Source organism: Sorex fumeus, unplaced genomic scaffold, assembly GCF_029834395.1.
Source record: "Sorex fumeus unplaced genomic scaffold, SorFum_2.1 ptg000193l, whole genome shotgun sequence".
NCBI lineage: Eukaryota > Metazoa > Chordata > Mammalia > Eulipotyphla > Soricidae > Sorex > Sorex fumeus.
This window is the reverse complement of record NW_026606250.1, coordinates 1,839,103-1,853,624: the sequence shown is the minus strand read 5'-3', so window position 1 is coordinate 1,853,624 and position 14,522 is coordinate 1,839,103. Positions and strand designations below refer to the sequence as shown.

General features: G+C 66.2%; 3 protein-coding genes across 3 annotated transcripts in view; 1 reads left to right on the top strand and 2 right to left on the bottom strand.

Annotated features, from left to right (window-relative positions):
• TCEA2 (transcription elongation factor A2) overlaps positions 1–11,348 on the bottom strand; it is a 102,666-nt gene extending 91,318 nt beyond the window's left edge. The window contains exon 1 of the mRNA XM_056108055.1: positions 11,345–11,348. The gene's annotated coding sequence lies outside the window, so the exon portion shown is untranslated. The remainder of the gene's footprint in view (positions 1–11,344) is intronic.
• Positions 1–14,522, top strand: part of ARFRP1 (ADP ribosylation factor related protein 1) — a 65,129-nt gene that overhangs the window by 15,038 nt on the left and 35,569 nt on the right. The window lies entirely within an intron of this gene.
• On the bottom strand, positions 610–2,117 carry ABHD16B (abhydrolase domain containing 16B). The gene has a single exon (XM_056108051.1). It carries the CDS (start codon positions 2,115–2,117, stop codon positions 711–713), a length of 1,407 nt encoding a protein of 468 aa, XP_055964026.1. The 3' UTR covers positions 610–710.

Sequence of the window (14,522 nt, the reverse complement as noted above, 5' to 3'; positions counted from 1 at the left end):
AGGCCCCCTGGACTGTGGGAGTCGCCTCCGCCGTGTCAGTTTTTATTGTCCGGGCTGGCCTGCGGGGCCGGGCTCCGCGCGTCCCGGCCGCCCCGCAGGTGAGGATGCTGAGGGCGCTCCTGGCACCCGAGGGGCTGGCGGCCGCGCTGGAGTTTGCCTGACGTGTCCAGGGCTGTGTCCACTGGCCGAAGCGGTGCTCAGGCCCAAGGCTGCCCTCTCCCAGGCCAGCCGCCCCCTGCACCTCGTTCACGGGGCCGCAGCGCCTTCCTCGCGCCCCCTCCCCGGCCAGGGCCGGCAGGGCGCGGGGCGCTCCGCCTGCCCCGCTCGCCCCCCGGGCAGCGCCCCTCGCTGCAGCGGGAAGGGCGCCCAGGGTGGCAGGGCTCTGCGGCAGGGCCGTGCCCAGGACGAGGTCACCCGCCGAGCGTTGGTTCCCGGCCACGCGGGCAGACCCCACGCCCACCTTTCCCAGGGCCAGCCTACCGCCCTCCTCCGAGGCGATCGAGCCCACCGCCCGGATCAGGCTTATGCTGGGGTCCCTGAAGCTGGGGATGGGGACGAGAGCGATGAGGAGGGCAGGAGGCACCGGAGGGAGGTCAGCGGGTTCTGCCCCCTGCCCCAGACACCAGGTCGGGGTCCCCAGGCAGGCCGGCTTTACTGTTTCAGGCTGCGGGAGGGGTCACAGTAGCCTGGGCAGAGGGCCGCCGCGCGGGCTACAGCCTCCAGGGCAGCTCGAAGTCCTCGGGCTCCAGCGGGCTGCAGTGCGTCGCCTCCAGGTTCTTGAGGTGCTTGCGGGCCAGGAAGAGCGCGAGCTGGCGGCGCCGACGGGGACTCAGGCCCCGGCCCACCAGCCACGGGAAGGGCAGCCCGTGCGGGCCCCAGTCCTCCTCCTCCTCCTCCCGCTCCTTCGCGCAGCGCTCGCGGTAGGTGCGCAGCAGGGCCAGGCACCACTCGTCGTCCAGGCGGTGGCGCGCGTAGAAGGCGGCCTCCTGGGCCAGGCTGCCCAGCTGCAGCCAGCGCGTGACCATGGCCAGGCCCTCGCGCACCATCACGGCGGGGTAGCGGTACTGCAGCAGGCGCAGCAGCAGCTCGTTGCCGCGGTTGCCGCCCACGTCGCCGGCCGGCAGGGCGTGCGTCTGGTCCGAGGCGCTGACCACGTCGTCCAGCGTGCGCCGGAGCAGCAGCACGGGGCCCGGGTACAGGCACAGCTGCTCGGCCACGTTGAGGTTGAAGTGCTCGCGCACGGTGCGCACCACCAGCCCCTTCCAGCTCTGCGGCATGACCTTCAGCGCCAGGGGCACCAGGTCGTCGAAGGTGGCGTCCAGCACCAGCGCGCCCAGCTCGGGGTACGTCATGGCGGCCCAGGTGGCCGTGAAGCCGCCGATGGACCAGCCGTAGACGACCACGTGCGCGGGCGGGAAGCGCAGGCGGTGCAGCGCGTACTTGACCACCACGTCCATGGCGTTGGCGTCGTGCTGCGGGAAGGGCTCGCCGGTGCTGGCGCCGAAGCCCGGGTGGTTCCAGCCCAGCACGGAGTAGCCGGCCTCCAGCGGCGCCGACAGGCAGCCCATCTCGTAGAAGCCCGCGTTGCCCTCGCAGCAGATGACCAGGCGCAGGCCGCGGCCGTGGGCGCCGGGCTCCCCGCGCCGGTCCATGAACATGGTGTCGATCTCGTTGCCGTCACAGGCCACCAGCTTGGCGCGCCGGCCGCCGTAGCGCTCCACCAGGCGCTCCTGGCCCTGCTGCAGCAGCGGCAGCAGCGCGCGCGTCATCAGGAACATGGAGCCCGGGTACACGAGCCAGCGGCCCAGCGAGTGGGCCAGCGCGTAGCTGGCCAGCTGGCCCGGCAGGTCGCGCAGCTGCTGCAGCAGGCACAGCGCCTGGCTGCGCGCGCCCCGCGGCGCCCGGCCCGCGGCCCCCAGCGCCGCGCCGCGCAGCAGCCACACGCCCGCCGCGGCCGCCGCGCACGTCAGCGCCCCGCGCCCGCCGCCGCCGCCCACGGCGCACACGTCGTCCCAGCGGAAGTCCACGGGCCAGCCGCGGAAGGCGTCGGTGTAGTTGGCCGTCAGGTAGAGCTTGAACACGTGCACCAGCGCCTTCACGAAGCACACGACGCACATGGCCGCGGCCGCTCGCGCGCCGCGAGGCCTGGGCGCCGCCGCCGCCGCCGCGCGCGCCGCCGCCGGCCCTTTGTGCGCTGGCCGCGGGCAGGGGCGCGCGCCGCCCGGGCTTTGTGAGTCACGGCCCGGGCGACGGGTGACGGCCGGCGGCGGCGCGCCCGGGTGGGCACAAGCCCCGACCCCCGGAGGGCACGCGCCGCGCCCACCCCGCCAGAGTGGACGCGCGCCCAGGCCTAGCCGGCCCGCACCGCCCGCGGTGGACACGCGCCCTTCCACGAAGGGGACAGCCTGGGCCCGGCGGGGCGCCCCGCGACCCCCTTTTCCTTTTAGGCTGGGTGCGGTGGGAGCGGCACCAGCGGTGCTCGGGAACCGAGGGCAGGGGAACCACGTGGGCAGGAGGGCCCCGCTGTGGACTCGAAGCTCAGATAAGTCCGTCCCGGGTGGACGCGCCGGTGGGCGGCCCTGACCCTGCCCAGGAGCCCGGCTGCCCCGCCCCATCCTGCCCAAGGCCGCCGGAGGCCAGCTGGGTCACCGCCGTGGGCGGGGCCGGGGAATGGGGACTCTGTGCCCACCCTCCAACGTCCAGGGGCTGGGATGGGGAGGCAGCCCCGCCCCCACGTCGGCCTGAAGCCGCCTGAGCCGGCCAGACTTTACAACCGGCCCTCCCAGCTGAGGCTGGAGATCAGCGATTTATTCCTCGAGTTCGGCAGCCGGCCGTGGGGAGCCGCGTGGGGGTGCGCCAGCCTCCGCAGGAAGTGGGGCACGGGGAAGAAGGGAGGGGGCTCCCAGCCTGGGGACAGGAGGGGACGCTTCCTGTCGGATGAGGGGTCAGAGAAAGGGCGGAGACAGCCAGGACAGCTGCGGAACATCTGGGAGCTGACCGGCGGGCTTCCTCAGGATGGGGCGGCCCCACACCCTCCTTCCTGCCTCCCGGGGGGCCGGGACTGCCGCCCGCAGGGTCTGGGGGCCCGAGCTGTTCAGGCCTCGGGGTGGAGCTGGCTGTGTCCTGGGCTCGGTGGCGTGGGGAGCGAGGGGTCCAATTGAGCGCGGCTCTCGGTGTGGGGGGAGCCCCCAGACTCCAGGCCTCTCCCTCCCCCGGCCGGCAGCCCTGCCAGGAGGGTCGGAGGCCGGCGGCCGGGGCCTCAGCCCGCTTGCGTGGGTGTTGGTGAGTGGAAAGGGGGCCGCAGGAGATCTCCCCCACGTTTCCCTGCACCCTCTCCCAGGGGACAGAGAACCGGGTCGGGGGGTCGAGGAGAGTCCATTTTCCTGCTGGGATCCTCTCAGCCCCACCTGGAGTTTCAGGGGCTGCCCCAAGCACCCCAGCTCAGAGCTGCAGCCAGGGGGAGGGGTGCGGGCGCCAGGGGCAGGGAGGGCCTGCTCAGCGGATCTGGGTTACACCCTCCGTTCCTCCAAGTCTCCTGTGCAGATTAAATACGGCAACTGTCCCGGAGCTGACCCCAGGGGACCCTGAAGTTTCCTTCCCCCTCACAGGCACTCTCTGTTCCCAGCGCCCGCCCAGCCTCCTCCGCCAAGCCCCAGCCCCAGTGAGGTGGGCACACCCTGCCGCGCCCGGGGAGCGGGACGGGGCCCACCCTAGGTCCTGGGGTTCCTCCAACTGGGACCTGTGATGGCATAGGGCCAGGACAGCAGGACAGGCACACAGCCCTCCAGGGCAGGAGGCTGGGGGAGGGGCAGGCAAGTGACTGCTGGGCTTTTCCTGGGGCCCACCCAGTAATGCAGCGGGTGGGGAGGGTGAAGCATCACCCACAAGCTCCTTCCTGTCCCCCAGGGGTCAGGTGGCAGAGCAGAGCTGTCCCCTGCTTTGAGGCTGCTCGAGGGCCGAGGCCCCTGGGCTGGGCTGGGCTGGTGTGTGGGAGTGACCAGGCCTGGGAGAGCCTTGAAGTGCGGGGTGGGGTGGCGGGAAGTCGGAGGGAGCCCACCCAGGCCCTGGGATCACCCCACCCGGCTGGGCCCCACTCCCTGCCCAGCAGCGGCCAGGTGACCCCAGCGCCAGGGCCTTGGAGGGGAGGGCAGGACTTCGGTGGCCAACACCCCCAGCTCCCAAGGCTCTCTCTCTGGAGAGAGAGAGTTGGGTCGGACCAGGGCTCTGGTCGGATTAAAAATAGCAGGCCTCTGTGGCGTGGAAAGCCCCTGGGGTGGGGAGGAAGAGCAGGGCAGGGGCCGAGTGAAACCAGCAGGAAGTGTCCCCCCACCCCGCCCCCACGGCTACTTCAGCAGGCATGGTCCCCGGAAAGTCCCAGGCCACGAGCTCTTTGGGCCTGGAGGGACAAGAGACCCTGGGGCCCATCAGGCCGCCCGGCCTAGGTTGGCCCCCAGGAGGGTGTCTGCAGCTAGCAGGCCGCCATCCCATCCTGTCTGAGGGTCTAGGCTAGAGGCCACAGAAACCAGCAGCTTGGAGGGGAAGAGACAGACCAGGGAGCTGGACGGGTGGCCAGGGCCAGGCCCTGGCCCTGCCAACCTGGGCCCAATCCTGCAGCCGGTGCTGAGCAGCACCAGCTCTGGCCCAAGCTGTGAGAACACAGGGTGGGAGGGCATGGTGCGTACCCTGCATGCAGCCCACCAGGCTCCGTTCCTGACACCCATGTGGCCCCCCAAGCCCTGCCAGCAGTAACCCTTAGTGCAGGGCCAGGAGTAATCTCTGAGCACCGTCAGGTGTGAACAAAAAGACTTGACAACAAAAAGAAGTAGGCCAGCGTGGCCAGGACTTGGGGCAGTGCCGGGCAGGGGTGCTGTACAGTGGGAGGGCAGGAACACGGCGGGGGGCGGGGCAGGGCGGGAGAAAACTCCACCTCTCAGAAGCCCCTGCAGGATTCTGAGAAAGTTCCTGGACGGCGGACTGGGCCCGCAGCTAAACCCAGAGCAGGCTGTGGGGGGCCCGGAGGTCAGGGCAGGAGAGGTGGCAGCCACAAGGTGACAGGCCATGGCCAGCCTCACCACGGTGCTCCCTGTCATGACCCGTCACCACCAGACCCATCCACACAAGCTCAGCCTGTCATTGGTGCCAGGCGTCTGCCGAGAACCAAGCAAGAAGATGCCTTGGCCCCATGGGGGGCAGAGGGTCGGTCGGGTCAGCTGCGGGGGGGCAGAGGGTGATAGGTGGGGGGGCAGCAGGTCACACAGGTGAGAGTAGTGAGGGTGAGGGTCCCAGGTGAGGGTGCAGGCCCCAGGTCACATGGGTGGGAGTCCTGGTTCCAGGTGAGAGTAGTGGGTCACACAAGTGTGTGGTGGTCCCAGGTGAGTGGCAGGTGACACAGGTGAGAGTGGAATTCCTGTCCTAAGGACTCACAGGTGGGGGGGCAGGCCCCTGCTCTGAGAGTTCACAGGGTTTGGAAATGAAACGTGCTCCCACCACGCGCTTCTGAGGGGCCTTTGGCTGGAGGCGCCTGGCGCCTGGGCAGCAGGAGCTCTCGGTGGCTACGCGGAGAGAGGGCCTGGCAGGGGTGTGCAGAGGCTGCCGTCACCCTGGAGAGGGGCAGGTGGGAGGGAGGGCCAGGGCCAAGGAAAGGTCTTCGCGCAGTGACAGGCACCCTCGAATCTGTCCTGCGGGCAGCTCCGTGACTGGACACACCAAGCTGCGTTCAAAAAGTCACGGAGGCTGCACAGACAAGCTGGCAGCGCCACCCTCAGACGCAGGGACAGATGTAGGATAACATTGCCACAGGGAGCTTAGGTTTATTAGTTACATCCATCACAGTGCTCCCGAGTCACTCCCATTCCTCTGTATTTATCTGTAAACTCTTCTCTGTGCTCACCTCCCTAATCAGCTAATCACCTTTTTGCCCTGATCAGATTCTTTTAGCTTGTAAGATCAGATCCTTTTAGGACATTGAACTTGTAAGTCAAATATTGCTTTTCTCCGTCTTTTACATAGTTTACCTTAAAGCAGGGCTGGAGCAATAGCGCAGCGGTAGGACATTTGCCTTGCGCGCAACCAACCCAGCCGAGCCGAGTTTGATTCCTCTGCCCCTCTTAGAGAGAGCCCGGCAAGCTACCGGGGGTATTTCGCCCGCACGGCAAAGCCTGGCAAGCTACCCATGACGTATTCGATATGCCAAACACAGTAACAACAAGTCTCAAAATGGAGACGGTACTGGGCCCGCTCGAGCAAATCGATGAACAAGGAGAGGACAGACCTTAAAGCAATGTCCTTTCTGTATGGACACAGGAAGACAGTTAATATTATGCTTTGTAACTAGGGAGTTGATTGACTCCGAATAATATTTACTCCTGGGCATCTGCTCTCTTGACTCAGTTGCCCTTAGTTCCTAGCACCCCAAAAGTGGGGTCCCAACGAGGGACTGGATGGACCCAGGGCAAGCTATGAGCTACCCTGGCATCGAAATGGGCCAGGCCAAAGCACCACGATACTCAACTATATGATCATGGACAAATGCTGTCAAGATCCAAAAGTAAGTAACAACGAGACTAGGACCCTGCTGGGACTAGGAAGACTACCCTGGCCCAAGACTAGGACCCTGCTGGGGCTAGGAAGACTACCCTGGCCCAGGACTAGGACCCTGCTGGGGCTAGGAAGACTACCCTGGCCTGAGGACTGCGGAATATATAGTGAGATGTCTTCAGGAAAAACCAAACTATAAGTTTATATCTCTTACTGTGCTCATACAGAATGACATTGCTAGAAATATTGGAAGTAGATTTACTACAACTATTTAAGTGGATTACTAGCTGAGGAAAGAACACACCCTCGTTGGGACCCCACCCTTGAGCGGATCTCCTATAATCTGGAGTAATCTCTTTAGAGGAGATTTTATCCTTGAGTTAATCTCCTGGAGGAGTGGCCTTACCTCTCTTTGTTGATTTGTTAATGTTCAATCCACCTTTGTGTCACCGCCTTACGTGGTTGTTAATATAAACTAAGACTGTAAGATCTGAGGGGGCTCAGGAGAGGAGAGAGAGACAGACAGACAGACAGACAGACAGGCAGAAGGGGAGTGGAGGTTGGAAAAAACTACAGCCTGATACCCTAAAAACTGATACCCACCAGCCTGGCCCTCGTTCCTTCCTTCGCCTACCTATCGCAGTGGGCCTCCCCAGGGTGGGGGAAACAGCCAGAGGCCAGAGACCACCGAACGTGGGCGGCAAGAGAGATAAGAGAGCTAGAGCGCTGCCGGTCTTTTGAAAACACACAGACGGAGGCATGGGGGCTGGGGGCTGCCATTAGCAGGCAGTGCCAGGATAGAAGTCCACGTGCCCCCGTGCCACAGCCCAGCCAGCCTCTCCACAGCAGTGACCGTGAGCCTCCAGCAGGAGCACGGCCGTACCCGGGAGAGCCTACAGCCGGGGTGCGCCCCAGCACCACAGAGAAGGAGTTGGACCAAATGTGCAGAGGGGCGGGGCAGTAGCCCAGCACCCCATATGGTCCCCTGAGCACCGCCAGGAGTGGCTCCTGAGCACTGCAGGGGTGCACCCCCACCAAAATATTAAAGAGCAGAACCCGAGGGTGCAGTGGAGCGGGACAGGTGGAGGGGCAGGGCGGTCTGGGCAGCTGCCTGGAGGAGGTGGCCTTGGGGTGCTCGGGGCCGGCGGAGGGCCTGTTGCTTGTCCAGGGCACCTGTGGCACCTGCTCCTGGCGTCAGTGGAGGCGAGCGCAGCGCAGCTGGGGACGGAGGCCGCCTGGGTAGGTCCTGACTCGACTCTTTTTCGAGGGCTCACTCCCGTGGTGCTGAGGGTCGGGGCTCAGGCTCAGACCCGGAGCCCGCCCGGGCCCGGCTGGTTTTCCTGAGGAGCTTCTCCCTCGGGAGACGTTCTGAGGGTGCAGAGGGTGCTGTGGGGCGGGCCTGGGCTGCGTGTGGGAGTGGGGGTCCGCTGCCTCGGCATCTTCCAGGCTGCGGGGACGGGCGGTCACTTGGCCCCTCTGCCCCCGTGGCCACCTTCCCTGCCCGTCAGCCCCTGTCCTGGGCGGGGGTGGGGCAGTGCAGGAGAGCCCCGCCTTCCGGCCCCGCTGCCCGCTGCCCGGCTCAGGCTGCCTCTCGGGCTCTGCTGGGCGCCCCCGGCCCCCTGACCTTTTCCCCTGTGGCCTTGGCTGGGCTGGAGCCTCCGGTCTGAGCCCCGTGTCTGCCAAGAGGATGTCCTGTCCTCCAGGCCCGTCCCTCGGGGCCGGGGGGAGCTGAGGCCGTGCTGAGGGCGAGAGGGGCCCTCCTGAGCTGCCTCTGGGGTCACATTCCCCAGTGCTGCTCTTCCCTGTGGTGCCCGTGGGGGACTTAGGAGGGTGGACACGGGCCTCCCGCCCACAGCCCCCCAGGCCCCCAAGACCCGGGGCTCAGCCCGCATCTGTGGCCAGACCCCAGGTCCTTCCTGCTCCCACACGCCCCCCCCCCCGTGTCAGTGTGTGTGTGAGAGTGCGCCTGTGTGTGTGTGTGTGTGTGTGTGTGTGTGTGTGTGTCTGTATGCGTCTCTGTCTGGATTTCTGTCTGTATGTGTGTGTCTGTGCGTATTGGTTTATGTATCTGTTGTATCTGTGTGTATTTGTGTGTATCCGTGTGTATCTGTGCCTGTGCCTGTGTGTGTCTGTGCCCATGTGCGTCTGTGTATCCATAGCTCCCTGCACTTGAGTGTACATACGTGTGCATACGTGTGTGAGTCAGACCCTGGTTTGCGTCTGAATCTCAGTGTCTCTGCTGACCCGTGGGTCCCTGTTGCTGATGCCCTGGGTTCTAGAATCATCTGTGCTCAGAAGCCCAGCGCCTGGGCAGGCAGTGCTGGCGCTGGCCCCTCCTCCAGGCCTGTCCACCTTCAGCACAGGCAGCTCAGCTGAGTTAAAAATAACCCTGGGGCCCTCTGGAAGCGGAAGGGGTAGGGCAGTGGGCGGCAGGCCGAGGGCGGGCAGCACCCCAGCCAGCAGGCCGAGGGCAGCCCCTGGGCCCGGTCAGCCAGCACTCCAACGCCAGCGGCCTCACGGTTGCCCAGCCCCTCTGCGAGGCCTCAGGACCCCGCCCTGAGCTGCCCAGCTCCTAGGAGGAAGGCTGACGGGTGCTGAGTGAGAGTCTGCTGCTCCCGCTGGAAGGTTCCGGTGCCCAGGCAGAATGCGGTGAGCCCGGTGGGGCCGCAGAACCTTCCTCCCTCGGGCTCTGAGGAGGTCCACGCAGGAGGGGCACAGGCGCAGCCCCCAGCCCAAACTGCTCCCAGCTCACCCTTGGCACCAGAGCCTGGGTCAGAAGCCCCCTTGGGCCCGGCACACCCGAAGCCAGCCCTCCCTCCTGATGCAGGGGAGGGACACCCCAGCCTGGGCCTGCACCTCTGGGTGCCATGGAGACGTGGAGCTCCCTTTGCACATGCAGGCTGCAGACCAGGGTTAGGTCCTTGGACTGCCCCCCTCGAGTTCAGGGCTGACCCAGGGGTCCCGCCTCCCGGCCTGTCCATCCATGTTGGGCTGGTCTTGGGCTGACCATCTTGCTCGGGCCCAGGGGTGTGCAGGGGGCCCCTCCCCAGTGCGAGGCGTGCTGGAGGGCACAGAGACCCGCAGCCCCACTTCCTTCCTTCCTTAGGAAACCCCCGGCTCTGGTAAGCACTCAGTGGTGGGCTCCCACCCCAACACAGGACCCCTGAGCCGCCCTCCCCGTCTTCGCCCGCCCGGCAGAGACCCCAGCGTGGCCTGGAGAGAAGGCTGAGCATACTAGGCTGGGCAGGGTGTGGAAGCCGTCCGGGTGCATGGGTGGTCCCCCGGCCTCCCAGCCCCTCCAGGACACATGCCCTCAGCTCACCAGACCACCTGCTTGCTCACCTTTCCATCCGGGAAGAAGGCCGGGGAGATGGGGCCAGACTCGCCCCACAAAGCCGGGAGCCCCCAGCCCATTCCTCACCTCTTCCGAGCACCCCAGGATATCCGTCTCCACCTCTAGCACCCTGGGTGCAGGTGTGCCTTGGGCCCGGAGTCGCCTTGGCCGGGCTCATGCAGGGCTGTCACCACAGGCTTGGCGAGGGCCGCCCAGGGCCCACAGGCATGGGGGACTCACTCGTGCACACAGGAGGCCGCCCCCCACTGCACACACACCAGGACAACTCAGGCAAGCTGGGGAAGAGGCTCAGAGGAGAGGCCCACAGGACAGAGCCACGGGACAGAGCCACAGGGACAGTCCCCTGGCCAAGCCCACGGCTGAGACCCACGGGACAGGCCCATGAGGACAGGTGGTCTGGCCTGGCCGCTCTTGCCCACGCAGGGCACTGAGGCCGTGGCGGGCAGGGGGTGGGTCAGAGTGCAGTGTCCTGCGTGGAGGCCACACTGAAGGACAGGCCTTCAGCAAAGGAAGGGCAGGAGCAGACAGGGCTGAGACACGGGTGAGTGGACATCAGCACAGAGGGGTCGGCTGAGCAAGATGGGCACAGAGGGTGGGGTGGCAGGTGGCGAATAAAGCACCCTCCTGCAGGCAGCAGCCCACCAGCGGCCCCAGGGCCCCACACCCAGCTCCGGGTGCTGTCCCTCCCGGGTGCGTGTCCGTGCTCAGGTGCCCGTGTCTGGGATACTTGGTACCTCCCACAGTTTTTAGGGGCAGTTGGTGAGGGTGAACTTTTCAGCTAAAGGGTTCTGCACCCAACAGGCCCTGCGAGTGACCTTAGGAGTGACCCTGAGCAAGCCCACACACAAGCACCACAAATCAAGTGTGCCATGGCCCAGAGTAAGTGTGTGTGTGTGAGAGACAGAGACAGAGACAGAGGGAGAGGGAGACCCCCGGTGCTTGTAGTAAATAAAGTGGGGCAGGAGGGGCACCAGACAGCAGCAGGGAGCCAGGGCGTTGGGGCACACTGGCCAGTGCGGGGCAGGCTTGCCACGAGCTGGCACTGGGCTGCCCTCCCCAGGGCATGCTGGTGGCCCGTGGGGCCTGTGTTGAGAAGCAAGAGTTGGCTGAGCAGTGTCCTTCAGACTCCTGAATGGGCCCACGGTGGGCACCGGACTGACCGTGGCCCCAGCTGTGGCTCTGGTGGTCTCTAAGCAGCACAGGCAGAAGGAAGGCCCCTGTGGTGGGGATCTGCAGAGGGAGGGCCCAGGGAAGTAGCACAGAGGAGGAGCTGGCCTTGCGGGCAGTAGGGCCGCGGGTCCATCCCCAGCACCACGAGGTCCCCTGAGCGCCTCTAGGAGTGACCCCTGAGCACAGCCAGGTGTGCACCCCAAAAGAGAGAAACCTGTGGAGACCCTGGCAGGGGGACTCTGGGGGACATGACATCCAGAATTCCCTCTTGCGGGGACCTGGCAGCGCCCCCATGGACACCCTGTGGGAGCACTCCTCCTGTGGGGACCTGACTGGAAGCACGTCCCTCTCCTCTTTGGAGCGTGAAAGGAAGCCACCCATCTGTGCGGACAACAGGGGCACCTATCTCTGTGGGCCTGACACCGAGCACCTCCCTCAGTGGGGACCTGGTAGGGAGCAGAGTAGTGACTAGAGAGGGACCGTTCCTCCTCCGGGGACCTGATGGAGCACCTCTCTGGTGGCACACAATGGGGAGCACCTCGCTCTGTTGGTGAGTGACAGGGAGCACCTCTCTGTTGGTGTGTGACCGGGAGCACCTCCCCCTGTTGGTGAGTGATGGGGAGCACCTCTCTGTTGGTTCATGACTGGGAGCACCTCCCTCTGTTGGTGAGTGACGGGAGCCTCTCTCTGTTTGGTGCGTGATGGGGAGCACCTTCCTCTGTTGGAGCATGACAGGGAGCACCTCCCTCTGTTGGTGAGTGACGGGACATCTCTGTTGGTGCATGATGGGGAGCACCTCCCTCTGTTGGTGAGTGACAGGGAGCACCTCTCTGTTGGTGTGTGACCGGGAGCACCTCCCCCTGTTGGTGTGTGACCGGGAGCAAATCCCCCTGTTGGTGAGTGATGGGGAGCACCTCTCGGTTGGTTCATGACTGGGAGCACCTCCCTCTGTTGGTGAGTGACGGGAGCCTCTCTGGTGCGTGATGGGGAGCACCTTCCTCTGTTGGAGCATGACGGGGAGCACCTCCCTCTGTTGGTGCATGATGGGGAGCACCTCCCTCTGTTGGTGCATGATGGGGAGCACCTTCCTCTGTTGGTGCATGACAGGGAGCACCTCCCTCTGTTGGTGAGTGACGGGAACATCTCTCTGTTGGCACAAGACCGGGAGCACCTCCCTCTGTTGGCGCATGATGGGGAGCACCTCTCTAAGTTGGTGCATGACCAGGAGCACCTTCCTCTGTTGGCACATGACTGGGAGCACCTCCCTCTGTTGGTGCACGACTGGGAGCATCTTCCTCTCTGTTGGCACATAATGGGGAGCACCTTTTTCTTTGTTGGTCCATGATGGGGAGCACCTTCCTCTGGTGCATGACAGGGAGCACTCCCTCTGTTAGTGCATGATGGGGAGCACCTATTTCCCTGTTGGCGCATGACGGGGAGCACCTTCCTCTGTGGGAATCTAGTAGGGAGCATCTGGGAACATGACAGCATCTCTGTGGGCCCTGACAGAGCCTCTCCCTCTGTGGAGAACTGGAAGAGAGCACCTTCCTCTGTGGGGATTGAGAGGGAGCACTTAGGGACATGACAGGGAACATCTCTCTGGGGGGAGTTGACAAGGAGCACCCCCTCTGTGGGGACATGGCCGGGAGTGGTGTCCCTTTCCCAGGCTCTATCTGTGCCATCGCTGCAATGTGAGCCAGGGCCTGGAAGCAGCTGTGGTCCTTCTCGGGCCTGAGGCCCAGGCCCTGCTGCCTGCTGCAGGCCAAGATGGAATTACAGCCTGGCCAGCACCTGGGCATGTGGGGATGCTCCACAGTGGGCAGGAGCAGAGGATGGAGGGGAGAGCGTGGGCAGAGGATGGCACTACCAGGAGGGCACAGGGCTCCCCGGGGAGGGCTCGTCAGTCCTGGCTCTTTCCAGACCCCTGAGGACAAGCTCCAGCGGCTGGCCATGGCACGGTGGACCCTGCTTCCATCCTCCCCCGCACCCCTACTTTCTGCCCCTGCTCTCTGGCAGGGCCCAGCCCCTCACCCACGGGCAAGTCCCGCGTGACGCGTGCAGAGAGCTCTGGACTGCAGAGCGGGTGGGAGCTCAGGAAGGAAGGCGCTGGCCGGGGGTGGGGGGCAGCAGGGTCGGGAAGGGGGGGTGGCTGCTGGCACTGGTCCTTCAGGAGGACAGTTGGGGGGCCTGGAATGAGCCGGGCGACAGTTGGTGGCGGCAGCTGGAGCGGCAGTTGGGGCTTGGCAGGGGCACAGCCTGGAGGGGAGCGGGTGGGGCGGCAGTGCTTGGCAGGTAGCCCCTGGCCCTGGTGGCCCTGGACGGTGGTCGCAGGAGGCCTGGCGGGCAGGACAGGGCCAGCTGGCAGTGATCAGGGTGGGGCCAGGGGACACGGCAGCCCCACCTCAGGGCCAGGCTGGGCACGCCGGGCCCCCCATGCCCGCCCGGCCTGGCTTCCCCAGAGCTGCCAGCCAAGGCCTGGAGAGGACAGGCGGAGGTTGCGGGCAGTTCGCAGGGAGGGGCTGCAGGGCAGTTGCCATGGCGACGGCAGAGCATAAACAGGCAGGTCCCCTGCCTGCGGAGACCGCGGTGAAGAGAACCACAGGGATGCAGGGTGGGCGGCAGGGACAGGGACAGGGCCTGGTCTCTGGCCGACCCCAGAGAGTGCACACAGTGGCCTGGCCCCTTCCCTCCAGACCGGGTGTTGGAGGGTAGTGGGAGGTAGGCAGTGGACAGGAGTGGGCAGAGGAGGGTAGAGGGAGGTGAGCAGTGGGCAAACGTGGGCAGAGGTGGCAGTGGGAGATGGGCAGTGGGTGGGCGAGGTCCTGTCACTGGGGCGGCTGACAGCCAATGCCACAGGTCCTGGGGTCCCACACTGACGGGCAGGGCACAGTCCATACTGACCCAGCTAGGACCCTGCGTTTCCCTGGACACTGGGTGTCCAGGACAAAGAGCACCTCTGAGACACCGCAGCCAAGAGGCAGAGGCTCCCTGGAGGCCGCCACCGCGGGGTCCCGCTGCTGCCTCCTGCTCTGGGGGTCTCGGCTCTGGGACCAGTAAGGCGCCGGAGGGCGGGGACCACCTGCGGGTCAGCTCCAGCCTCAGACCGCGGCCGCCCCACTGGGTTTCGCCGCCCAAAGGAAAAGCAAATCTGGGCCCCGGAGACGGGGGCGGCGCGTGGGGGGCGCCCGTCCAGGCCGGCGGGCGCAGGTGTGGGGGCCGGTCCCGGCCCCGGGGGCGGCGCTGCGCGAGCCGGGGGACAGCCCCGAGCGCTCGCCCCTCCCCGCACCCCGCCGCGGGCGGGCAGGTGCGGGGTCGCGGGGAAGGGCGAGGGGCCGCCCGGCCCCCGGCCCGGCCAGCTGCTCCCGGAGGGGGGAGGGGACAGGCCGAGCGGCCGCGGGGTCTCCGGGGCGCGGCGCGGCCGGCCTCCTCCCACCTGCCGGGCCGGGGGGCGGCGGGCGCG

What these genes read in the sequence shown, in the direction of transcription:
- ABHD16B (XM_056108051.1), bottom strand. Translation starts at nt 2,117, where the DNA reads ATGTGCGTCGTGTGCTTCGTGAAGGCGCTGGTGCACGTGTTCAAGCTC.